General features: G+C 47.4%; 2 protein-coding genes across 5 annotated transcripts; one reads left to right on the top strand and one right to left on the bottom strand.

The window, feature by feature from the left end:
* The first annotated feature begins 1796 nt into the window (after positions 1–1796).
* Positions 1797–14346, top strand: LSM14B (LSM family member 14B). 4 transcript variants are annotated; one of them, XM_075108940.1, is made up of 10 exons: positions 1797–2056; positions 6565–6728; positions 7079–7214; positions 7665–7781; positions 9591–9761; positions 9889–9966; positions 10977–11138; positions 11315–11468; positions 12489–12668; positions 13014–14346. In XM_075108940.1, the coding sequence occupies exons 1-9, from the start codon at positions 1936–1938 to the stop codon at positions 12658–12660; spliced, it is 1275 nt and encodes a 424-aa protein (XP_074965041.1). In that variant the 5' UTR covers positions 1797–1935; the 3' UTR covers positions 12661–12668; positions 13014–14346. The 4 variants fall into 4 exon arrangements, with proteins under 4 accessions (XP_074965041.1, XP_074965040.1, XP_074965043.1 ...); XM_075108939.1 differs by having other exon boundaries at positions 9886–9966; XM_075108942.1 differs by lacking the exon at positions 7665–7781.
* Positions 14347–17180: 2834 nt separating this feature from the next.
* Positions 17181–23738, bottom strand: PSMA7 (proteasome 20S subunit alpha 7). Its single transcript, XM_075108947.1, has 7 exons — positions 23291–23738; positions 21735–21861; positions 20193–20317; positions 18754–18876; positions 18232–18351; positions 17620–17682; positions 17181–17410 (listed from the first exon to the last, which is right to left on the bottom strand). The coding sequence occupies exons 1-7, from the start codon at positions 23384–23386 to the stop codon at positions 17318–17320; spliced, it is 747 nt and encodes a 248-aa protein (XP_074965048.1). The 5' UTR covers positions 23387–23738; the 3' UTR covers positions 17181–17317.
* Between the last annotated feature and the right edge of the window lie 118 nt (positions 23739–23856).

The following is a 23856-nucleotide window of genomic DNA, read 5'->3' as shown; positions in this document are numbered from 1 at the left end:
ACCAAAAGAGGGAGTACTTCTCTACCTTTGGTTGCATTGCCAATACTGACATCATTTTTCCCATTCAAAATAATTATTTGTGACTGCCCCGAACTGAGCATTTTAGTAGTAGTAGTAGTAGTAGTAGTATTTCTCACCCTACTTTTTTCTCCATTTGAACTTTTCCACATTCTTAAACTAGACACTCCTCATACAGGGGAGCTAGATGAGTTTTTTCATCAGGGAAGTTTCTAACGAGTAATTTGCCCACTAAAGGGCACTGTTTACTGCAGTAAAAAAGGAATCTTTTCTTGCTCTGAATAGGTTATAAAGGCTGAGCTAAAAATCTACAAGATTGGTTTTAAGGGTTGACTTTGTTATTCAAAAATACTGTTTGCCCAATTTATATCTATGAAAGACTTTTTTTTTTTAGCAACTCTTGCCATGCTAGAACGATGAAAATTTAACAAGAGAAAGACTGCACATGTGTCTATAAGATAGAGTGAGAAGGAAGGCATCTTCCCTGTTCAGACAGGGAGATCTGCTCTCTAGGCTGTATAAACAGCATGAAGAGTAGGACCATAAAATACCGAAGGTCACAGCGTGGACAGCTTGGGGCATTTGGAGAACAGCTCCCTGAGCCCTGGTGTGCAAGGAAGCAGGTCGTCATGACATGAGGATAAACCTGTGGACTGCATACTGTGTCGCTGTTGTATCACTGGTGGAAGACATGTAACCAAGGCGTGGGCACATGCAGCTCCAGCAAACCTCTTTACACGTAGACAATGGCTCCCACTGTATTGTCTCCAGCTGCTGGTTTTGAATCTTATTCATTTGCGTCATACAAATTAGCAAGATTTGTGCACTCTGACCTGCTGCCCCAAATATAAGTGCCCTGCCTGCTCCCCATCCACCCTCATGTTGGTTAGTGACTTCACCTCCCGTGACTATGTCTGCCAGATGCTACCAGTTGTCTCTCATTGACCCGCAGATGGCTGGGGAGCCGGAGAAGTCCCAAGAGACGCTGCACTGAAAGATTCATTCTCCAGCTGCGGCCTAGCATCACGGTCCCTCTGCCACGACGTGACTCGCCGCCATCGGCACAACGGGTACACCCGGTCTTGCCTGCTGAACAAAGGCACGGTGCACGCCTCACGGGGCAGGGCCCCGCCGTGCACCAAGGGCTCTTCCAGCGCCCAGCCAGGTCCTTCGGCTGCCGGGGCACCGGAGGGAGAAGGGGCTGGGGCAGGAGGCAGCCATCCCTGTTCTCCTCAGAGTGCTGCCGCTGCGGCTACAGGGAAGCCTTGGAGCAGCCTCTCTGCTGCAGAGCCGCGGGGAGCCTGGTGGGGAGCGGTGACGCGGCTCTCAGGGCGGGAAAGGGCTCCCCTCAGAGACCAGCTCGGCGCCGAGGGCGGGGGCAACACCCCCGACCTACGTTATATGACAAAATCCCCGCGACACGAGTGAGCGGGCAGCGACTAGCTGCTCCTCCGTGCCGGTAACACGTCGCAGCCGGGCCCGACCGCACCGATACCCGCCGCTCCCCTCGGCCGCGTCTGCGGCGCAGCGCGGGAAGGACGCGCGCTCCCGCCCCGCGCCGCCCCGCGCCGCCCCGCCCCGCACCGCCCGCGGCGCACGTGGCACCCGCGCCGCGACTGATCACGTGACGCGGGTTTTCCCCCTTCTCACCGCCCCCCCCCGCCTCTGACCCCGTCTCCCGTCTGGTCAACAGCGAGCAGCGGCGGCGCATGCGCGGACGACCGCAGCACGCCCCCGCCCTGCCCACCGCGGCCCGTCTCCCTCCGCCCTACATAAGGCGGGCGCGGCGGGGCTCCCGACTCCGCAGTGCGCGTGGGCGGGCGCGGCGGCTCCGTGCGGTGGTGCGGTGACCCACGGGCCTCCTCCTCGTTCCCCTCCTTCCCCTCCCCCCCCCCCCCCTCACGGCCCGCCGCCGCCATGAGCTCGGGGACCCCCTACATCGGCAGCAAGATCAGTCTGATCTCCAAGGCGCAGATCCGCTATGAGGGCATCCTCTACACCATCGACACCGAGAACTCCACCGTGGCGCTGGCCAAGGGTGAGGCGGCACGGCGGGGCCCTCCCGGGGCCGCGGCGGTGGGGGGGAGGGGGGGAGCGGTCGGGCCTAGGCTGGCTCCGGCACCGTGGCGACGGCCTGGCACTGGCTGAAGGGGCGCGGGGGGCCCGCCCGCTTCGCCCGCCGCCCCGAACAATGAGCCTGGCCTGAGGGGGCTGCGGCGGAGCCCGCTGCTCGGGGCGCGGTGCGGGAGGCGGCGGGGAGGGAGCCCCGCGCCTTCGGCACCGCCGGCTTTCCGTGAGTCAGCATTTGGGAGGCCGCTCCGCGACGTGGGGACGGGGACGGGCCGCGGCGGGGCTCGCCGTGGCGAGCCGAGGGGCGCTCGAGGCCGGTGGGGTGCCCCGGAGCCCGTAATTGCCGGTCCCCTGGAGAGGAACGCAGGCTTCTCTTGCTGTTGTCAGAGCCGCAAAGGGGATGCTCCGCACCGCGGCTCACGGCTTGGTGCCCCCGTCCTGCCCGTACGCACATGCCCGGTGTATCTCGGTGCTTGGCTTGAGCAGGGCCCCAGGCAGGTGCCGGTGAGGCAGAGTTGCTGTTGACGTCTCTTTGTTCCTCTTGTGATCAATAACTGGGCTCTGCTCAGGTGAAGGGGGTGAGGGCTCGTGTACCGAGTGCTGCGGGGTCTCCGCACACGGGCCTGGCAATCCCCACCTTGCTGGCTGCTCATCAAGGCTTGGCGGCTTGTTCCCCTGTAGAAATAGTTTATCTTCCACTTAAACGGTGTCATTTGGATTCAGTTGTCATCTGTACTTGGAACTCCTGTATTTACTCTCAGAAAAACCTGTTCTGTCTTGTTTAGTATCTCAAACAAGATCTTATTACTGTACTGCTTCTAATGTCCAGCTTGACTACCCCAGCTAATGTGCATCAGCTGCTTCTTTCCCTGAGTTTTGTCATTCCCTGTTCTGGGAAGTTCACGCCTTCTTCACTGCCTTCAGCGACCCATCAGGATCGTCCACAAACAAAACATCTTTTGTTTTGAAAGACTTATCTGCTGGCATGCAATGCTGACTTGCCTGATCCTCAACTATCCTTGAGGTAGTGTGTGCCACAGTCTTTATTCAGTATAAAGATGTTTATGTGATGCTGGACCATGAGTATTTGTCACCTATTAGTGTGCATTCTGAAGTTAGAAATTCAAGTTTTCACAAATTCAGTTTTTTCTAGGGGTATAGCTGTTTAGCTCCATCTGTTCATTTAATAACTTATGTTATGTTCCATTCAAAGTAATTGAGAGATTACAGGAAAGATGCAGTTCTTTTGCTGTATGTGAAGGGAGGTCTTCACCTTTACCCAGCAGCAAGTAGAAATGGTTTCTCAAATAGTTCTGGCTTTCACTTGCTACTTCAGAGCTTGAGTGGTGTGTTTCAAAGGCATATGTGATTAAAGTGCTCTATGGTGTGAGAAAGTACATGCTCTGTATAAGACTTCTGGCACTTCTTGTGTTTATTGGTCTCTGTGTTCAGTTTTGATGAACTGGAGTGCCTAAATAGTTGTTGTTACAATAGATGGAGAATACATTTTTTTCCCCACTTAATGTGCTGCTCTGTAAACTTACAGTACAAATCCTCCTTTTCATTTTAGCTCAGATAGTGTTTTTTTTTTAATTTAGAGTGTCAGAATTATGAACATAGTAACAATGTTGAAGTCCGTGACAGCGATATCAACCCTGTGCTTAGGAGGGACAGCAGTTTAAAACAGTTGATCTCTGAAGGGTTGGAACCACCACGAGTTACTGACAGGCAGTTGAAGTTGTCCAAATAGTTAGTAAATTATTATTAAGCTCTAGGTGCCACCGTTTAAGGCTCAGACAAGTTCGGTATGAAATTCAAGTCCTATTCTCATTTTATTATCCAAGTGATGTAAAGAAAAACTTCAACTGAAAGTGACCTCAGCAAGGAATCTAGTTTAGGCTCTTGCTCGAAGGAGGGCTAACTTCAATTGATTTGTATGTGGTTCCTGCTAAACCTCAACACATGCACAATATCTGATACACACTGGCTAAGGAGATTCCATGTGCTTGATTAAGCACTACAGGAAAGTTATTAGTCTTGTTAGATGCTAAACTTAAATTGCAAACAAAGGAAGTTTAAGCCTGGTACTGTTCTGTCAGCAATGAACACCAGAAACCTACACCCTTCTGTAGAAGTCTGAAGAAACAAGAGTTTTTGAGTAAGAAATAGCCATGTAAGCTAGCTCTGCTTTCCGGACAGCCAATCACTCTTGTTATGCTTCCTGACCCCTCAGAGGTCCAGCTCAACAGAGCCCTACACATGAATATGAACTGTATGGTAAAATACTAGTTGTGGCATGGTGTGGGATTGATTTCCTGTTCATCTGTAAACAATAGCCACTATAACTTTTCATAGGAGACAGCCCTTTGGACCTCTGCAGAAATGTAAAGCTCTACTTTGTGATGTGCCAGAAACTGTAAAACGCTTCAGATGCAGGGGCAGGCAGGCTCAATCCTAGAGCCCTTTCAGATGCCCTCACTGCTGTTTTGTCTACAAGGATATAGTTTTCCACTTTTTAAATTGGAAACCTTGGGACCAGCCAACTGAGAGGCTGCCTGGGCAGCTTTGGGCTTTGCAGGTCATGTGTTTCTCCATGTGGAAGCTGACAGGCTGATCCTGGTGCTCAGGGAAGACCTGGTGCTTTCCAAACTGGCTGTGGGATTCTGTAGCAGTCTGTGGATAGCTTTAGTTTGTCTTCCTATGAGCTGTGTGCTGTAATAATCTAATCTTGAGCAGGGATATCAGTGGTATGGTTCATGTCTAAAAGGCCACAAGCATTGCTTTCAGTTTATAATCTGTTTCTAGTTGACTAGGTTACAGCTGTAATATGATCAAACAGCAGCTGGAGATCTAAAATAACTTGGAGAGGTTATATACCCTAGGAACTAATGAAGACTGTTATTCAAAGGAAGTGACTGACAGCTTGTCTTTGTACCACATAAGATTCCCTTCCAGTTAGGTGTAAGCTGAGGTGCTAAACGGCATCAGCATGATAGGGACAAAGTTTGGCATCGACCTGCTATACCTTGGGCTTACTGTTCCTTGTGGGCTGACATACATGTTGAACAGAGGTGAAGACTGCTTGCAGCAGTAACTGCTGCTTGGTGGGGGGAATCTGCTGGATACAGCTTTTCATCTCTGAGAACGGGGCTACTGATGAGTAGCCCTGTCTACAACCAATAGCACTCCAACTAAGTTAGTAACAGTATAGTGTACTGGGGGTGCTCAACACTGGGGGTGAGTGGATCCCCTTTTTTGATGCCCTTTTTCTGGGGAAGCTGTGGTGCCCCCATCCCCATGTGACAGGGCTGTCTCTGCTTGTATCTTCTTCCCAGCTGTGCAGTGGGAGTGGCAGCTGGCTGGCATATGACTGCAGACTGTGACACGGCAGGTGCTTGTAAAAGGTCTGTTAAGGATGTAATTTGTAAAGGTACTGCAGGAGTTGTGGCATGCCAGGCAGAGAGGTTGAGTACTTCCATGGTAAGCTGTTAAAAGCAGTTCCAATTAAAACTCCAACACAGAACTCTTCTACTGGCAGAAAGCATACATCAAACCAGTATGTGCTGGTGCTTATCTGAACTGGCAAAGCCTCACAAAGACAGAAAACAACTAGACTAGGAGACTTGTTATGCTCTAACTTGTGGCCAAAATATCAAGCTTTTGTGTTGGTGTCCAGTGTAACTATGCTATGTATTTTCCTGTGCTAACAGACCAGTAAGTCTCAGTCAGACCTCTTCCTCTTTAACGGCTCAAATTAGTTTAGGCTTCTACCTGGTAGCTGCCACACAGGCAGTTGCCGCTTTTTTCCTGCTCTAATGTGTAACATCACTGGTTAGTACCTGCTCAAGTGTTCCGATAGCTGGGACTCCGTAAAGCCCCAGTAGGCACTGATGTTTTGGATTTATCACTAAAAGCTTGCTTTGTAGTCAGTGATTATTAATCATAAAACCAGTGGCATGCAGTAGAGAGTTTTTATAGGAAACTTGTAATTGATAAAACTTGACTTCTACCTGTATAATAAATATATGCAACCAAAGGTGCAAATTTGAGCTCTAAAGCCATCTAAGGTTTTCCCCCTGCTGCTTTGGGGGCCTCTCCTATGGTCTGTTGCAGTGGTGGTGGTCTTGAGCCGAATGCTTACATGGGACAGGGGCTGGGGAGGGAAGGGAAGGGGAATATGGCAGTACAGCACTGCGGGGGAGTCTGCAGGTTTGGAGTAGGATTCTTCACTCCAGCTGGTCTGTGGTCTTTACCTTCACAGCTTGATGTAAACAAAACTGTTTATACAGGCTGCTGAAAAAGTTGACATTTGAGGGAACAGATGTGTGCGATAAGGAGATTCAAGGTTCTGGAGGTAACATTTTTTGTTACTTTTGGCAAGTATTACAAGAGTACTCTTTAATTGCATAAATCTTTTAACTTACACAATGCTGCAATGGTAATACTTGACTAATAGAAATTTCTCTAATGCTAAAGTGCGATCCTTTGGTACTGAAGACCGGCCCACAGACAGACCTGCTCCTCCAAGAGAAGAAATCTATGAATACATTATTTTTCGAGGAAGTGACATCAAAGACATCACTGTCTGCGAACCTCCAAAAGCTCAACATACTCTGCCACAAGATCCTGCCATTGTTCAAGTAAGCCTGAAGTGTTGATAGAAAGCTATGATAAAACATTGGTGATGCAAGACTTGATCTTGGTATAAGCTTCTAAAAGTGAAGGCCAGTAAGTGTCTGCAGGAATCTTCAGATTGAAGCATCCTGAATTTTGTTGTAATATTTAAAATAGCACCAGCATTAAAGACTTCAGTCAACAAAAGCCAGAGCTAGTTTACCTAGCTAACAATGCAGGAAAATCATAGAGGTAAACTAATCCTTCTCAGTATTTACTTAAGCTTTAGTAATGCTGTGTGTGAAGTAGAGAATCACTGCCAAAGCAAGTTGACTTCTGGACACTGTAAATGGAAATGTACTTTGTCTTGTTACAGTCTTCACTGGGCTCTGCCTCTACATCATCCTTTCAGCCACATGTGCCTTACAGCCCGTTTAGAGGTATGCCACCTTACAGCCAGCTTGCTGCCAGCTCTTTACTTAGCCAGCAGTATGCAGCTTCATTAGGTTTAGGTAAGTAAAAACTTTACTTGCTGGAATAAAGGTACAGTCCTTGTATGCAGCTCCTGTGAAAGCAAATAACAGTAACTAATACTGAATTCCTTGCCAAGTGTCAGGCTGCAAGAACCAGTGAAAAAGTAGTTAACAACTTTGTGCAATGATCATATTGCAAGGAGGCCTGTGTTTTGCTTACGCACACACTTGCACACAAAAGAAATTTAAAAACTTCCTTTCTGAAAGTAATGTGAAGACCTAACAGTTGAGGCCAGTTCATTCTAACCTAACATACCTCACACATACATCACATGTAAAAAGAACTTGTATTCCCAGAGAGGACTGTAAATAAGCTGCTCTAATGCTGTTCGAGATTCTTGTATCTCTTTCCAAGTCCTTCAGATGTTTCGCTACCTTGTATCTTATCCATATATCTTTTGCTTTCTCTTCTTCCCTCTATCTCTTTAGAGAAATTGGTAAGCCCTCCAGCATCAGCAGCTGCTTCCAGCCCTAGTTCTTCTCCGTCTCCACAACCTGTTTCAGAGCCTGACATGTCTTCAGAGCCCCATCAGCTCTCTTCTAAGGGTAACAGCAGTTTGAGGACTCCAAATATTTGGAAGAACTGCATGGCACTTGCAAGCACTCTGTTCTTGTTAACCCCTTCTAGAATGATAGTACTTATATGGGTAATGCTAGTAGAACTAGTTTGTTTTCAGTTGGTTTTGCCTTTCATTACATGAAGTATTTCTCCTGTCTTAGAAGTATCATTTAGGGAGACAGGAGAAAGAAAAAGTACAGGACAGCGGATCCTCTTGTGTAAGTATCAGGAGAGGGCTGAGGTTTAGGGATGTTGATATGCTGCATCCTATCCAGGAACATGTGTCACCTTAGAGACTGGGCGAGGATTTAATTAGTCTTTCCTGGAAAGACAAGCACACTGCTTAAATTGTGGGTGGCCTTGCTGTTAGAGACAAGGGTTAACAGAAAAATCAGGAATATTGCTGTAATTGAGGAGATATCAGGCTAGATTTCATGCATGATGGGGCATAGTACCTTGTCAAGACTCCCAATTTGTAAAGCATGACTAACAGTAAGAAATTTGAGTTGTGGTAAGCTGAGATAACATAGTTCTGGGTGCTTGCTTCTGTGTGTAAAAACTTTTAAAGGAGGTTGAGTAGAGATACTAGACTGACCATCCTCAGAGCAGAGAGACCAGGTGCAGCCTGCATTTAAACATGGTAATTAGTTTCATCTGTTTTTAACTTAAGCATGTATGCTTGCGTTGGCATGAAACTGCTTTTACTTACTCTCTGGTTTTGGCCATCTGTCTGTACATACTTTCTCAATATTCTGGCTAAGCTTTGAAACTTTCTTGTGTTAAACTTGCACAGCAGCTTTGTCCTACTGAATAATCCTTAGGATATGTCTGTCTTCCTTGCAAGTTTTCCAGGCGTACATTAACTGGGAACCTGCATGATTGTTACCTACTGGGTATATCTCATGTGGACTTGAGTGACCCAGAAGTGTCAGTGGCTTGGTTTGTGTGTACTCTTTGGCTTTTCACTTTTCTTGCTCTTAAAGTATATTCAGTTAAAGTTCGCTACCAAGCAGTTCTTGCGCATAACTACATAAACCTATAGTACTCCAAAACTTCTAATTAAATCTAGAATGCAGTGTTTCTTCTGAGTACTGAAGACTGTCACTTTTTTAATATAATTGGTGCAAGGTATACCAAACCATGAAAAGTATTTACATGTTTTGTAGTGTGAATAAATAAGCCTGGATGGAAGAGCAACAGAAGTCTTGGTAACACTTTGGCCTTGACCAAGAAGGAATTTAAAAGGGTAACTTTGAGATCCTGGTCTGGTTTCAGGTTTTCTTTGTCTGAAAGCTAACAATAAGCAATGAAGTTGAAGGACTTCTAAAAGCGGCTTACAAAATGGGATATAGCTGAGGTGGTTAAGCTTTTGCTGCAAAACGTTTTTGACAAAATGGGGAAGCTTTGAGCAGTTTCAAAATGGTGGATTTTTGCTTCAGATTTAAAGTATCGTGTAAAGTAAAATCCTGCATAACTGAGGATACACCTAGAAATTAGATTTTGGTATAAACTCTCTAAGGGACTGACCTGGCTTGCTTATCTAATGTGTGTCTAACTTGGTTTAAGAAATAAATGGGTAGATTTCCTGATTTTAAGGCTCTGGATTTGAGAGCTGTGACTTGGGTGGCAGTAATGCCTTACCCAGTGTGTATGCCACTTAAACATAGTGTGTAATGGTAAACACTCAAGGCTTTGAGTAATTCTTGACAAAATGGTTTCTCCATAGAAGTGGGTAGGGTTTGAATGGCGTTGGCACGTTTTTCTGAGGGGCACTTAGTCATTGGGATTTTTTCTAGGTGCTGGCTTTCCTTCTCTTCACCCAGTCCGCAAAAGCCCCATGGTAGAGCAGGCTGTTCAGACCGGCCCGGTTGACAACATGAATTCACAAAAGCCAACCCCAGCGAAAGTGACTCCAGGGGTTCAGCGCAATGGACGGCAGGTTCCACAGGGCAACAGTAAGATAAATGGTATGCATGCACTGCTTCGTCTTTAAAGTGCTGTTCTGAAGTATCCTTCAAGGGTGCATAGTAAGACTAAACTGCTTGAGTTTTGTTCTTTTGCTCCTTTATTAAGTTTTTCCTTCTTGTTCAGTAGATACAGTTCAGGCAGCACCTGTGCAAACCCAAGGACAGGTGAATGATGAAAACAGAAGACCTCAAAGGAGAAGATCGGGTAGGTTAACCTGATGCTAAACAGTTGTGTTAGCCTCTAAAGGCAACTATTGTTAATTTCAGGGAAGGATTTTTGGACAGAGGACTGAGTAAAATAAAGCTTGATAAGGCTTTGGTCGTTCAGAGATGCTTCCCTAACAAAATAGGTTCTGGAGTCACAGAAGTTCAGAACATTCCAGGGGCAGCATTTTAGTATCTTTCTAGAAACTTGAAGGTATGTTATACAAATTGGTGCTATGAGTTGGCAGCAGCAACTAGATTTCTCTGAAACCTGAAGTATTTTCACTGGGAAGGGCGGCCTTTTTAAGAATTCCCAGAATTCTTGTAACTGAGAGGAACTATGGAGCCCTCACTTCCATAGAGCGGAGATCTTATCTCAAGACTGCAGTTTAAGCACAGGTCAAAAGAAAGTGAAATTGAATTCAAACAGATATTTCTGCCCAAGCAAAATGAGAAAAGGCAGGAAGCAAAACCTCAGACTCTCAGGTCTTCAGATTAATTTGCCTGAGGGCAGCATTGTAGAAGGGGTTGTAGCCTTTCTAAAAAGGAACTGATAGCTTCTTGGTTGGAAACCCAAAGCTATACAAAGTACATGCTCCTTTCGTGGGTAGATGAGTCCTGAGTGGATTTTCTGAAGCCAGTGACCTGTCCCTCTTTGCTGTCATGACAGGCTTGTAGACTGATTGTACCATGCTTGCAGATGAATAGCAGACAGAAAAGATAGCTTTCCCTGCTTCCCTCAGCTTTTCTTGTTCTGATTTCCTCTCCTCACACTGGACAGAAAGCTGGGCATACCCTGTCTTAACGGCAAGACTGACATCCAGGAATGCTTTTCAGAAAGCTGAAGTATTGCTGTAATGTGTCTTCTACAGCCAAGTTCAAAGGCATGTGGCCTAACCACAGGACTGGAAGCCAGAAACTCCTGAGTTCTAACCCTGGTTTCCCCTGGTCTTGCTCAAGTCATTTAACCTCCCTGTGCGTTACCAAGTGTTTAAACTCTGCTGCTTTCAGGAAACAGGAGAACCAGAAACCGTTCTAGAGGACAAAACAGACCAACTACTGTGAAGGAAAATACAATAAAGTTTGAAGGTGACTTTGACTTTGAAAGTGCAAATGCACAATTCAACAGAGAGGAACTTGATAAAGAATTCAAGAAGAAACTGAACTTTAAAGGTTTGTGACTTCATTAAATCTGTATTGCTGAGATAGTAATAAATGCTGCATAGACAAAGTCCTGAGAAACTGCATGATTACATGTGGCAGCATCTCAAATCTTGTTTGAGGGAGCAAGAGAACAGATGGCTCTTCAGTATGCATCAAGGAAGTGTAATACACTTTATTATCTTCAGATGACAAAGCAGAGACGGGGGAAGAAAAAGGGGACCCTGGTGTGGCAACTCAAAACAATGACGGTAACGCAGAGGAGGACCTTCTGGGACCCAACTGCTATTATGATAAATCCAAGTCTTTCTTTGACAACATTTCTTCAGAACTGAAATCTAGGTGAGTATTTTCCAAAAGGTTGCTTTTTTAATGCGATTTTAGGCATAGAATTGTAGATGTGATCTATGTCACATGGTTTGATTCTTTAAAAATCTTAGCATGCAAGAAAGTCAGCAAAACAGTCTTTAGAAGGGAGTATTGCCATACCTTTGATGGCTCACAAGTGATATTAAGCAAGCTTCATGCAGTGGAATCAAACGAAAAGTAAGGATTTCAGCTGATGCTGGTACACTTGCCTAAACCATGATACAGGAATTTCCAGTTCTGTTTCCCAGTACTGACTTTGAACCCATTGATTTTAAACAAATTTCTTATCATTTGTGGGAGGAGGCATCGGGGTCACACTGTGCTGAAGATGGTTCAACTTGCAGACTGGAGAAAGCGAAGCCTGGAGTTTGGGCAGAGAGGAGGTCAGCTCTGTCTGTGGAAATGCATTAAATTAAACGTTGGGAATATTAAAAGAAAGCTTAATCTTGCTGCTGACACAGATTTTAACTGCCTGGTGAAGTCAGACATCCCTTTAGTGTCAGTATGTGAAATTCTCTTGGTAGTGTTGCTGCTTCCCTTTAGCAAAGCTCTCCTCCAAGTGTCCTCTGCATGGTGTTTGGGCTAGGCAGGCTCTGCTAAGGAAGGAGCACACTGGTGCTGTGGAGCTACCCCAGGAGCAGCCTGCTGAACCTCCGTTGTCTCGGGGCTCACCAGGTTTCTGGAGAGGCTTCAATGGAGTCAAGAGTTTGTGTTTTCTTGAAAAATAAGATAGGGTTTGAAATACTAGTGAGACCGTGTTCAGCCCTTTTCTAGGCCCATCTTCTAGTCTTCTGGTATGAAAGTAGCTTATGAAAGCCAGCAGCTGTCTCTTCCAAATCCATGCTTAGAGGAATTGAGTTAGTGAGCACATGTATGCTGCAGCTTGTTCTTGTTGCAGTTCAGTTCAATAAAATGGGGTGCTCAAAGCTTCCTAGCTAAACGAGTTGGTGGCTATTTAACATTTATATTGTGTCTGAATGCAGTTTTGTTCAGTTCCAGGCGTACCACGTGGGCTGAAGAAAGGAAGCTCAATACAGAGACGTTTGGAGTGTCTGGACGGTTCCTTCGTGGCCGCAGCTTTCGTGGCGGATTTCGAGGTGGAAGGGGTAGCGGAGCTGCAAGGCGAAACCAAACCACTCACAGAGCTGGTACTGGCAGAGTGTAACTTCAGAGGCAAGTGTTTTAGCAAGGATTGGTACTGTCTCTGAGCCAGGTTTGTCTCTTACTCCTTGCCTGAACTGTCTTTGCAACCTCTTCTGCTCTCCAGTCTCATGGATACATCAAGAATTGTTCCTTATTGTATCTGATCTATCCTTAGAAGTGGTAGAAGGAAGTATGAGTGTTTTTTACATGTTGATTTCTTGGGCTAGCCTTCTGAGAAAGCAAGAGCTGCTTGTTTGAGCTTAGGCTCTGGCTAAGCATTTCAGTTGATACATGGGTGCGAACTTTGCTGCTTTTCTTTTCCTTGGGGGAAGATCCCCATGATATCAAATCTAATTCTGCCTTTTTTCTGAATAGGTTCTAACATCTCTCCTGAGAGGATGAAACTGTATATAGAAAGAAAACAACCAACTGCTGCACTAATGTGGGAAAATGGTTCATATTGTTCACTGTCTCAGCTCAAGTGACAGATTTTCATGTACTACTGCTTATATTCTGGACTTATTTTGGACCAGCAACTGTCAGCTGGAATATTGTTTGGAAGAGGGAATGTGTTCAGGGGTACCTTCTTCAGGGTGTCTTTTTTCTTTGTAGTTTTTTTTTAAGTGCAGACTAACTTACATGGTTCTTCTTTCTGGGTCTCTCAAAGGCTGCTATAGTTGAAGTTTAAAGTCAGACTCCTTTTCTGAACCCTGAAGAAGATAAATCATGCCATTTTAACACGGAACCAAAGCTCACTTGAAATAAACCAGCTATAATTTGTTCTGAGTAACCAAATGGATTCTTTGGTGCTGCTGGTCTCACTGGTCTCAGCAGCAGGTGTGAAGTAGCACTTGGTATCTGGAAGAACGGATTCCTGGTGCTGAGGAGTTATGTATATTGTCACTTGGGAATACTGGATTGTTGATCATGTAGTAGTGTAAATGACTGTACGACCGTTTGTCGGCTGGTACTGCTGTGGAGGTGCTGCAGGCTTACACAGAACCGTGACTTTCCCTCGAGCTGGAGGGTGCTGGTGCTCCTCGGAGGCTTGGAGCTCCACGCTGGCTCAGGGCAGCGGGGGACAGCGTGTGGTGCCCTTGGGGGACCGGGGCCGTGAGCGTCTCCGCTCAGGCGCGCAGAACAACGAGTTTTTGGCAGTCGTTGGCTGTCTGGGAAGGGAATCCAAAGCTCTGAGTTCTTGCCTCAGTTCGTACCTTGCTCACAGGTAGTACCAAGCGCGAACAGGTCTCTGTACACTAGTAGACTGTGGTGGAACACTATGGAATGTTTTCATTAAACTAGGGATGGGAGTCCATATAATGAAGCTTAACAGATGGGCATGTTTAATTTGTTTCCTCTGTACCCCCCCATACTGTAAATAGTTTAGTTGGTTTTCTTTTGTTTTTAAAAATCTGTATGTGGGGAGAGGGGCTGGGAGGGGGGTTACATTTGTTTGCATGAATAAGTGGGTTAAATTGCTATAGGCATGTGTCCCTTTTTCGTTTGGTAGGGAATTTTGTTGAAAAAGCACCTTGATGACTGAACCCCTTACACAGCTAGAATTTTTTTAGTTATGCATTGACCTAGGTTACTGTAAAAGCTTGGATTTATTTTTGTAGGACTTTATTGCTAAGAATTAGAACATAGCAGTGGGGCTGCTCTTTGGAGTAATGTAAATTGTAATTATAATAAACATGTAAATGTTTAATGCTTCCCTCCTCCTTTGTTCTTTACCTAGCTCAGGAACATCAGTCTCTCCAACTAGTCTAGCAGGGCTCAAATCTAAGTTGGAAAAAACCCTGCTGCAGCTTTCTGGCTGGCCTGGAAAGTGTTACACAGTATTTGAGAAGGGCTTAAAAACCCTGATCCAGGTGCTGACCCCCTCATTAGTGTTACCCTGCGTTCTGGCTCTTGGTGAGGAATTGGCCTCATACCTGTTGCTGTTGCCCAGACTGCCCTGAGCCTGCACCTCTGTGATGACCTGGTGGAGCCTGAGTCCTGGGGCTGGGGGGGCTTAACTGGGGTTTGTTTTGGGGGGCAGTGCTGCTGGCTCAGAAGCCACAAATGCCCCTGGTGTCTGGGCTCGTACCAGCAAAGCAGGGCGTGTGCTGAAACAGCTTCCTCGGAAAGCTGCTGCAAGCCTCTAATTTCTCTGCTGGCAAAACAGCCAGCATGACATGAAGTGAAAGATGGAATTGCACTGCCAGAGTCAACTGACTTGTCCAAGGTGGCTGTGGCAAAACGAGAAAGCATTAATGTCTGTGTAATGATGCCTTTTTACTTATTTTTAAGGCAGCCATTCCCCTTTTTTTCTACTGTGAAGCCTCACGTGAAGCACAGTCACTGTTACTGACACTGCTGGAGCTGCTCTATGCTGCATGTGCCCCAGCCTCTCCCTGTGGAGCACTGGGCTGGGCTCATTCTGCTGTCTGGGAGCAGTGTGAGGGGACCAAGGGCTGTAGCCCAGCCCCTGGGCTAGTGAAGTGCTACAGCCTGAGACCCCTGTGGCTGGTGGCTGCCCCTGTGGGGCTGCTGCAGCGTGGTCACCTTCCAGGTGGAGGATTCCTGGTGTGAGGGAATGATGGTGGTGACTTGGGCAGAGAACCAAACAGCTTTTTTAACTTCAGCATTCCAGTCCAGGGACTGATAAGTGAAATGCTGTATTCCAACCACTCGCCTTCTCCAGCTGATGAGGTCTAATGCTTTCCTGAGCAGAAGCAGTGCGGCAGCTTTCCTGTCCTTGATGTGATGTTCTGCCCACGCTTTGCTCTGCAGCATTTAGCTGTAAACAGCTTAGTTGTGGTGCGAGAGGCTGGGGAGCGTGAGAGTTGCTGCGGGTGGCTGTCGGCCGATGTCCGAGCAGCCGCTGGGGCTGGTGCAGCTGAGCTGCCTCTTGCAGGGTGCTGGGGCATGTTCAGTCCTTGCTGTGCCAGCTGGCAGGAGTCTTGCTTTACACCTGTAAAACCATGCCTTGGGTGTCAGCAGGTGACTGAGGAGCTGCTTGTTCCAGCTCCAACCTCTTGGTGGATATAAATAGGGAAACTTTTATAATAGAGGCACCTATTGCAAGCAGGTACTGAGTCTTGTGGGGGAGAGGCCTGAGGCTTCTGGGAGGGGATAAGACAACACTAACTCCTACAGCACAACTAGCAAAGTGACTGACTTCCCCTTTCCCTGGAAGCTGGGAGTAGAGGTGCCCTTAGGAACACAGCCAGGATGGACAAAGCCTTTCTTTTATTGTGCTTAAGGGTGGTATTGAAAGATAAACAAGACTGAGGAACAAAAAAAAAAATTACAATTTTTAGCATGGAGATGATGTGGAAGCCGGGGCTGGCGTCAGTCCCAGTCCCCCTGCGCAGCAGGAGGGAGAGGAGCCATGCACTACCCTGCACCCACCTTGCTTCAGAGCAGCACAGCCCATGAGCCCCACTGGGACAGCAGGATGAGCCTTGCCTGGACAGAGTAGGATGTCCCACTCCCACCCAGCTCTGCCTCCCCATCACAAAGGGGCTCAGCAGGTCGGCTGCTGTCACCAGAACAGTGTCCTGCTCTTGCCCAGCACAGACAGCAACAGCACGTCAGTCAACTGGGAAGAACTTTTTCATGATCAGCACCAGAGATGCCACAATGCAAACCAAATGCCCTAGTCCCAGTCCCTCTGGGCCAGCTTTACACCATTTGAGTAAAGCTATCGCCTAATGCCTTTGAATGCATGTATTTCCAAGTTTATTACATTCTACATGTTGTCTACAGCGAGTAGCTGGCACAGAGCTGATCCAGCCCCTCAAGAGCACCATGACCAGGGTACACAGCAGCACAGGGTCAGGTTCCCAGCACCCCTTACAGCACCCGAGCACTCTCCCTCTGCAGAAGGGCACAGGGAACTGGCTCACGCCATTGCTGGGACTGGGACCAGACAGGCCCCACCAGGAGCTGAGTTAAACCCAACTCCTGGGGCTAAGGTGCAGAAGCAGCAGCACGAGGGCAAATACACACGGAGAAACTGGACTAGGGCTTTATGGTCTGACTGTGTTGTACATAACATTCTTCATGGTTATTTTTAGCATTAGGAAGGGATGGGTCTGTAACTCCCCTGGTGGGCAATCACAACAGAAACACTTTATTCTGAACCCAATGAATCATGCACAGCTGATGCAAGCACATCACACACCATGGCTGTGATGTGCCTGCCCCAGCCAGTTCCCGTCCTGACCTCCCAAAACACAACCCCCAACACCCCTGCGCTGTCCTCCACAGGCTGCTGCAAAGCTTATGCCCAGATCCCAGCCCTTGAAACACAAAGATGGTAGCTGGGGAAGAAGCAGCACAACACTTGAGACAGCTACTAAAACAAAACAAGGGGAGAAGCTAACACAGAGACAGTGGGGAAGGGAATCACTGAAGAAAGTGAAGCATCCAAGGGAAAAAATGCAAAGTCTTTGTCCCTTAATGGATCACTCATGCTGTTTTGTAGCCAGCCACATCATCCTAGGTAACTGAAATCCAAGGAACAGACAGATTTTTTTTTTTTAAATAACAGCCTTAAAAAAAAATCAGTAGGTTTATTGTAGGTCTCAAGAGGGGGACAGTATGATTAAGTGGAATGCCTACATGGTGTCTATACAGAATAACCCATCACTTGAGTAAAAAGAAGCAGCTAAGCGGTTGAATTTCATTCATCATGACGTTTTCTTCTGCTTTTTCTTTTCATTTTCTTCCTTTTCTTTTTCGATTTCAGCAACATATTTCTCAATTTCTTCAGGGTTTAGGATCTAAAACAGAAACACAGGTGACCCTCAAGATACAAACACAGTCTCTAAGCTGTGTTTATACAGACACAACAACATTCCTTGGCCACTAATAATAAACAGAAGTATTTGCCAGGACAGCATGTTAGATTAAGGGCTGGGAGTTAATGCAGATCAACACAGGCAGCATCAGAGAAACCGGCCACAAAGGGAGAGAAGAAACAAAGACTTACCTTCAGCGGCTGTTCCCGCCTCATAACGGCCAGCTCAATGTTCTTCCCACCAGACTGCACAACCTTCACAAAGAGAAGATGTAGCTATAGGCACCCGTCCATTAATTAATTCTAACAGCCCCCTTCCAGGTCGTCTCAGAAAGAGAAGAGCTGTGGATGGGGAGTATTCCGCTCCTCAGCTCCAAGCTCCTGCCCCCAGTAGCGGTGTAGCTCCCTAAAAATAAGGGTCTCCCTTCTGGCATCAGTGTACTCGGTGGCTGGTGCAGAACACCTTGCTCCCACCACCTGACTTTTGATTTTCTGTATCTTCAATAAAAAAGGCAAAACATTCTGCATGTGCTTTAGCACATCTCTGGTGCATTTGTTTTAATGCCCAGGACTGAAGTCCGCTTCCCCCCGCAGAGAGCTTCTGTGTAAGCTACAGCAACTGTTACCTGAAATATTCTGAACCTTGAATTTAATCCCACATGTATGGCCTACAGCAAAGAGTCTTCACAGATCCTTGGATAGAAACCCCTCGTGCATGTCACAGGGAAGCATGTGTACTCACGTTTAAGTTGTTAAGACAGACATGCAGAGAAAAGTCACACGAGGGATTTGAAACAGACTCACCTCAAGAAGAGCCTTGATGACAAGTTTAATAGTCAGATCATCTGTTTCAATGGCTTCATCAGTATAGTTTTTCTCCAGAAATTCACGCACAGATTTGGCTCCTCTGCCAATGGCATTAGCCTGGAAACACAGCGGGGGACAAAAAGATAACGAACGGAAGTTTAGAAAAGACTTCATCTACAGAATAAGCAAGAAATACAAGTTGTGCAATTATATAATCTGAAACCATTTTGTGATCACCACCCCACATTTTTCAGGAGCCGAATGCGTTGCTGCCCAAACATCCCACACAAAGACAGTCGTCAGGCACAGGTGGTTTTTTTGGAAAACAGGACAAGATTTCCCAAGTAAAGCCGAACTGCAGACTGCCCTTCTCAGTAAATTTGATCACCAAGGATTTTTGCAGCTGTGAGCCAGCACCATCTGGCCAGTCAGATCTCCTTTCTACACCAGCCTCTCTTTAAAGGAGACAAACTCATGAGTATTTCATCACTTCTCCGCAAGAGACAAAAATCAACTCACCTTCCAAGCATGATAAGTACCAGAGGGATCGGTCTGGTACAGCCGCGGGGTTCCGTCAAAGTCAAATCCCACGATAAGAGCAGAGATACCAAAAGGTCTGCGACCGTTGCTTTGTGTGTATCTCTGAGCAGAAAGAAGAGATGCTTATTTTGGAAGCAGTTCTAAAAGCATTTTCAGAGTAGAAAGCAGGCAGTGTAGAAGTTACAACCAGAAGAGACACCAGAAATATTTTTAGCGGGCTCTTTTACCAATCTACCTGTTAAAGGTAGGATTCCGTGTCTTACAGCAGACCATAACAAGGCACATAGGAGGCGGTTATTGTTCAAGCCCTGCTCCTCACACCTGCTGAAGTTTGCTGCGTGATCACTGCTATCAGGGGAATGTCTCCTGGCTGGGCAGTGCCAAGCAGCAGAGCAGAGCACGCCAAGGCTGCGGGCCCAGGTGTAATGCTCCGCTTTGACAAGCACGCTTAGGAAGCCAAGAGAGGGGATGACAACACCTGAACACAAGGGTAGCTTTCACCAGTGATCTGCAACCATCCCATGAGGCGCACGGCACCCTCCGCGGCCACAAGCAGGCTACAGGAAAGCCCACGCCACAGCCCTCCTGCTGCCACTGGGTCAGCAAAGGCGCCGCCGCACCGCATGCCGGAAGCGCCCATGATCAGGGAGGCCTGAACCAGCAGCGTTACCGCAGCTGTGGGAGACTCATGGCACGTAACAGTTTTAGAGACAATCAGGAGTGTGCCAGAATGAAACACACAAAGGTGAAATCACTGTAAAGGAGCGAAGCGGAAGCGATATTCTGCTCTGGCAGGCTAGTGATTATTGCAAGGATTACACTGATATCACCTACACTAAAACATGTCTGTGCGTAATTAGACTAGACTTTTTCTAATCCCCACTAGTTGCTGAAAATCAGTTTAATACACAGGCAAATGAATAATTTTATCACAAAACACAGTTGGGCATATTTTGACACTGCAATTAATTTTAAATTCATGAATATCAAATGTAAAATGTATTTAGTACTGCAGTGGTTTGCTCCCCTCTTACCCCTCCCTGCAATGGCTTAGTAGGAAGGAAAAGGAACAGGAGCCATGAGGACTTTTTGACAACAAAACAGCCCCATTGTTAGGAGAGTGAGTTAGAGCTCCAGATTATAGAGGGTTCCTGATGGTATCACAGATGTAGTTATGTGGTCCTTACAAGTACTAATTAATTTCTTCATCTTTGGAAAAAAAAAATAAAACCAAACAGTAATCAATCTGCCCTTTCTATCACCACATCCCTGTTTCCAACACACACCCACAAGGTGTTTCGTTACGCTCATTTCTACCAGCCAAGCAGAACGAGGCCAGGACAGGCATTTCACATACTTCGTCTGAAGTGCTGTTCATCAGGACATACTCTTGAGCATCTCTGCACGGTCCAACATACCTGTTTCAGACTAGCAATGTAACGCGTGATGTACTCCACAGTGACAGGATCTTCCACGGTAAGTCTGTGGCTTTGACACTCCACACGAGCTCTATTTATAACTATTCTGGCATCAGCAGTCAGCCCTGAAATGACAGCGTGTTCTCAGATTCATGCTTCCTACCACAGGCACAAATAAAACGACTAGTCTTGCCCCAAAAGGCTCACGAGGTCAGTGTCAAGAACAATGAAAAAGCAAATGAGAGATCACACTTTCTCACATTTGCCGAGCAAGAACAGCATTTTTAAGGCAACAGAAAGAGGCTCGTGTACCAAAATGAGTAGAGGATTTAGTTTACAGCTTTTGGGTTTGTGAGTTAGGTAACACATGCAATTCTGAACCAGGTAATCAGACTATTACTGACAGGCTGGCAGCAAAACAGCAAAGCCATCTCAATTCTCACACACGTTACGTTTATTTCATACGCAGTCCCCCCAACTATAAGCCAGCTTTATCTGCACAGCAAGTCTTGCCTAGTTAATGAGGCTATGGCAACGTGATGTTAGTTGACAAAATGAGTATGATCCTTCAAAACTATTTCAAAAGAATTTTATTTCTTATTTTACTTTTTAGCTTATGATGCCATTTTCAGCTGACAGCCTTGTTTCTATTAGAGAGCTCTTCTTCAAGCCTGGGAGCCCACTTCACATACCACAGCCCTCAGCTAAGGAAGCAAGGCAGCAGCAGTCGCTGAGCCTGTCACTCTGCACGCTAAATCTGAAACCCATGATTTTTGCCAGTTAAATCAGGTCTCCCCTTAAAGCATCAGTAACACTGACACAAAGATTCTAAACTACTTGGAGAGAGGAGAAACCTTCTGAAGTACATGTTCTCTCCATTTAGATCTGTTTTCTTAATTTTCACACCTCCTGTTTAAGATTTAAACATTGGGAATTAAGGCATTTGGAACAGAAAGAATGTGGGACCAGAATAAAGACGCTTCAAATCCAGAGCTGTTTATTCAGGAGGAGTCTTTTGAACCACAACAGAGGAGATTTTTGTTTGTTTTATGCAAGACTGCAAAATTTAGCTATTTTTGCCTTGATGCATGTGGGAAAAGGTCCCCATAACTGACAAGGGTCTCTTATGGCTCCTGTAATATGTATTAATAATAGAATTTTATATATATGATAAAAATTAAGTATTTAAATACATAAAATTTCTTAAGTAGGTATATATAGAAATTTAAATATATCTATTTAAACAGTACGTATCTGTACGTGTGCCAACGACACAGCAGTTCTCAGTCTTCATCTTCACATTAAACCTAGAGGAGCTCGGTAACTTTAACACGTATTTCCTCTTGTTAGATCATTGGCGCACTCTCTGTAGTCATCCATCCAGTGGGCTACTCTTATTTAAAGAGGAATAAGCAACCGTGGAAATATGCTCCTTTCCCACAGCCCTCAGCCAGTTATGCTAAGTATTTTGTGCTCTCAGAATCCATAAACACACCCAAAGGTGTTCCAACAACCGCCAAAACCCCTGAAGGGATCATTTACCTGCAAAAGCCATGCAGACATTGTCATCGAGAGCGCAGATCTTCCGTACAGTTCTTTCATCCTGAAGTTTTGCCACAGACTTCTTTTCCACACCAAGAACAACAATATCCTTCCCTCTCACTCCAACCTTCAACACATTGAATGAAGAAAAAAATGTTAGGCTGTGCCCAAAAGACCTAGTAGTTGCAGACTTTACTCCACATTGTAAACACAATTTCAACTTGAAGTCAGTATTTTATTTCCTATTGCCACAACGTGGTGAAAGGACTAATGTAACAAAAGTTGCATTAGATTCCAGGGTGCAGTTTCATAATCAGCTTATACCAGTTTAAATCTGTGTGGCTCCCAAGAGAGATATTCTCACTCGTCTTACCAACTGCTTTTCCCCAACTCTCCCCAATACCAGTAGTAGTGTTTCCGCAGCCACAGAACCAGGATCAACAACAAAACCACCTCTACAACTAGTCCTCTGGTATTGCTCAAATCAGAGGCCCAAACCACTGAAGATTAGACCAAGTAAAATCTGCAGGCAGCCTGCCAGTATCTTGCTTCCTTAAGGTCCTAATTCATACTTTGGGTAGGCCTTTTCCAACATCAGGGAGGGGGAAAAAAAGTGTTGGCCTTTCACACTCATTCCCACTGCTTCTTACAGGGTGATGGGAATCATTTTTTCTTACGGGGTGGCCCTGCAGTTAGCATGTTACAGGTGTTTCCAAAAAACACTGCACTCAACAGGAGACATGACAGAGGTAGACGATATGGTATATTAGCTCCACTTGTACAGCGTTTTTAATTTCTGAAAAAAAAAAAAAAAAGAAGAGCCTAATTGGTGCTAAGCTTTGTTACATTTATTCCCATCACAACGGCAGTACACGTTCTTCCAGGGATTTTGTTATTTGGGATTTTTTTTTGTCCTCTCCCCCAAATAAATAAAAACCTCTTTACTGAGCAAAAGCTTGGGACAACTGGAAGGTAGGGAGGCTGAAAGTTGCTTCTCTATGCTTTTAGTGACATGTTCCCCAATCCACCAGGAATCCTGCACATAAAGAACAACGAAACATAGGATCACGGCTCCGCTGCGCCCGCCGCGGCTCTGCTCCCTCTCGGGGACGGCGGCTCGGCCTCCCAGGGGCCGCCGGCGGACGGGCCGTGCGACGGCTGCCGGGGCTGCGGGACGCCGCCTGTGCCGGGCCTCGCGTTCGGGACCTTAATACAGAAAATCTCCGACGTTCCCCCCAAAAAAGCCACAGCAGCGGCCCGAAACAGAGCGGGGCTCTGCGTGCAGCACGCCTCCCGCTCCGAAGGAAGCGGCGGCATTTAGACCGCTCCAAACCCCGTATTTGGCCCGAACGGCGCCGCCGCGGCCTCAGGGCATCTCCCCAGGGACAGGCCGCCCTTTCCCGCGGGCCCAGCCCCACTCGCGGCGTGTGGCCGGCCTCACTCATGCCGTGGGCCCGGCAGGCCGGGGAGCGCGGCGAGGGGCAGGCCCCATCCCGGGCCTCCCTCCCTCACCGGCCCGGCCGTCCCCTCCCGCCGCGCTCCCTGCGCTCACTCACCGCCGTGGAGCCCTTCTTCACCGCCTCCTGGGCGTACTCCACCTGGAAGAGGTGCCCGTCCGGGGAGAAGACGGTGATGGCCCGGTCGTAGCTCATGGCGGCCGCCCGCGCCTCCCGCCGGGCCGGAACCAGCCGCCGCCTCCCTCAAAACCGCACACTCATCCCCCCGCCCCCCGCCCGCCGCTTCCGGAGCCGCGCGCCATTCCGGCGGCACGCCGACGGCGCCCCCTACGCCAACTCCGTACGCTGCACCCTGCCGCGCGGCGCGGGGCCGGCTGGGAGGTGTGTGGGGGGGAACTCCCAGCTACGCTCTTGGCGTAGGGATCCCGTGTTACGCACCCGGCGTAGGCGGCCGCGGCGCTCTGCCCGCGCTGGCGCGCTCGGCCGTCCTACGCAGTTGGCGCAGCTGGCGGGTGCCGGCGGAGGCAGGGGGACGCCGCTCGCCTGTGACAGGAAGCCCGGCGGCAGGGACGCACCATGTGCGGCCGGCGGGGAGGAGGCGGTGGCGGCGGCGGCGGCCGCCTCCCGCCCCCTTCCCCAAATCCCCGCCGCCGCCCCCCCGGCCC

Source organism: Phalacrocorax aristotelis, chromosome 13, assembly GCF_949628215.1.
Source record: "Phalacrocorax aristotelis chromosome 13, bGulAri2.1, whole genome shotgun sequence".
Taxonomy (NCBI): Eukaryota; Metazoa; Chordata; class Aves; order Suliformes; family Phalacrocoracidae; genus Phalacrocorax; species Phalacrocorax aristotelis.
The sequence above is the reverse complement of the archived record's forward strand: the minus strand, read 5'-3'. Positions and strand labels throughout refer to the sequence as shown.

Excerpts from the sequence above, each read along its gene's own strand:
- LSM14B (XM_075108939.1), top strand. The coding sequence starts at position 1,936 with ATGAGCTCGGGGACCCCCTACATCGGCAGCAAGATCAGTCTGATCTCC. Across the intron at positions 2,057-6,564 it reads CACCGTGGCGCTGGCCAAGG|TGCGATCCTTTGGTACTGAA; the intron begins GTGAGGCGGCAC and ends CTAATGCTAAAG. Across the intron at positions 11,139-11,314 it reads GAAGAAACTGAACTTTAAAG|ATGACAAAGCAGAGACGGGG; the intron begins GTTTGTGACTTC and ends TATTATCTTCAG.
- PSMA7 (XM_075108947.1), bottom strand. The coding sequence starts at position 23,386 with ATGAGCTACGACCGGGCCATCACCGTCTTCTCCCCGGACGGGCACCTC. Across the intron at positions 21,862-23,290 it reads TGAAGAAGGGCTCCACGGCG|GTTGGAGTGAGAGGGAAGGA; the intron begins GTGAGTGAGCGC and ends AATGTGTTGAAG. Across the intron at positions 18,877-20,192 it reads ACATTGCTAGTCTGAAACAG|AGATACACACAAAGCAACGG; the intron begins GTATGTTGGACC and ends CTTTCTGCTCAG.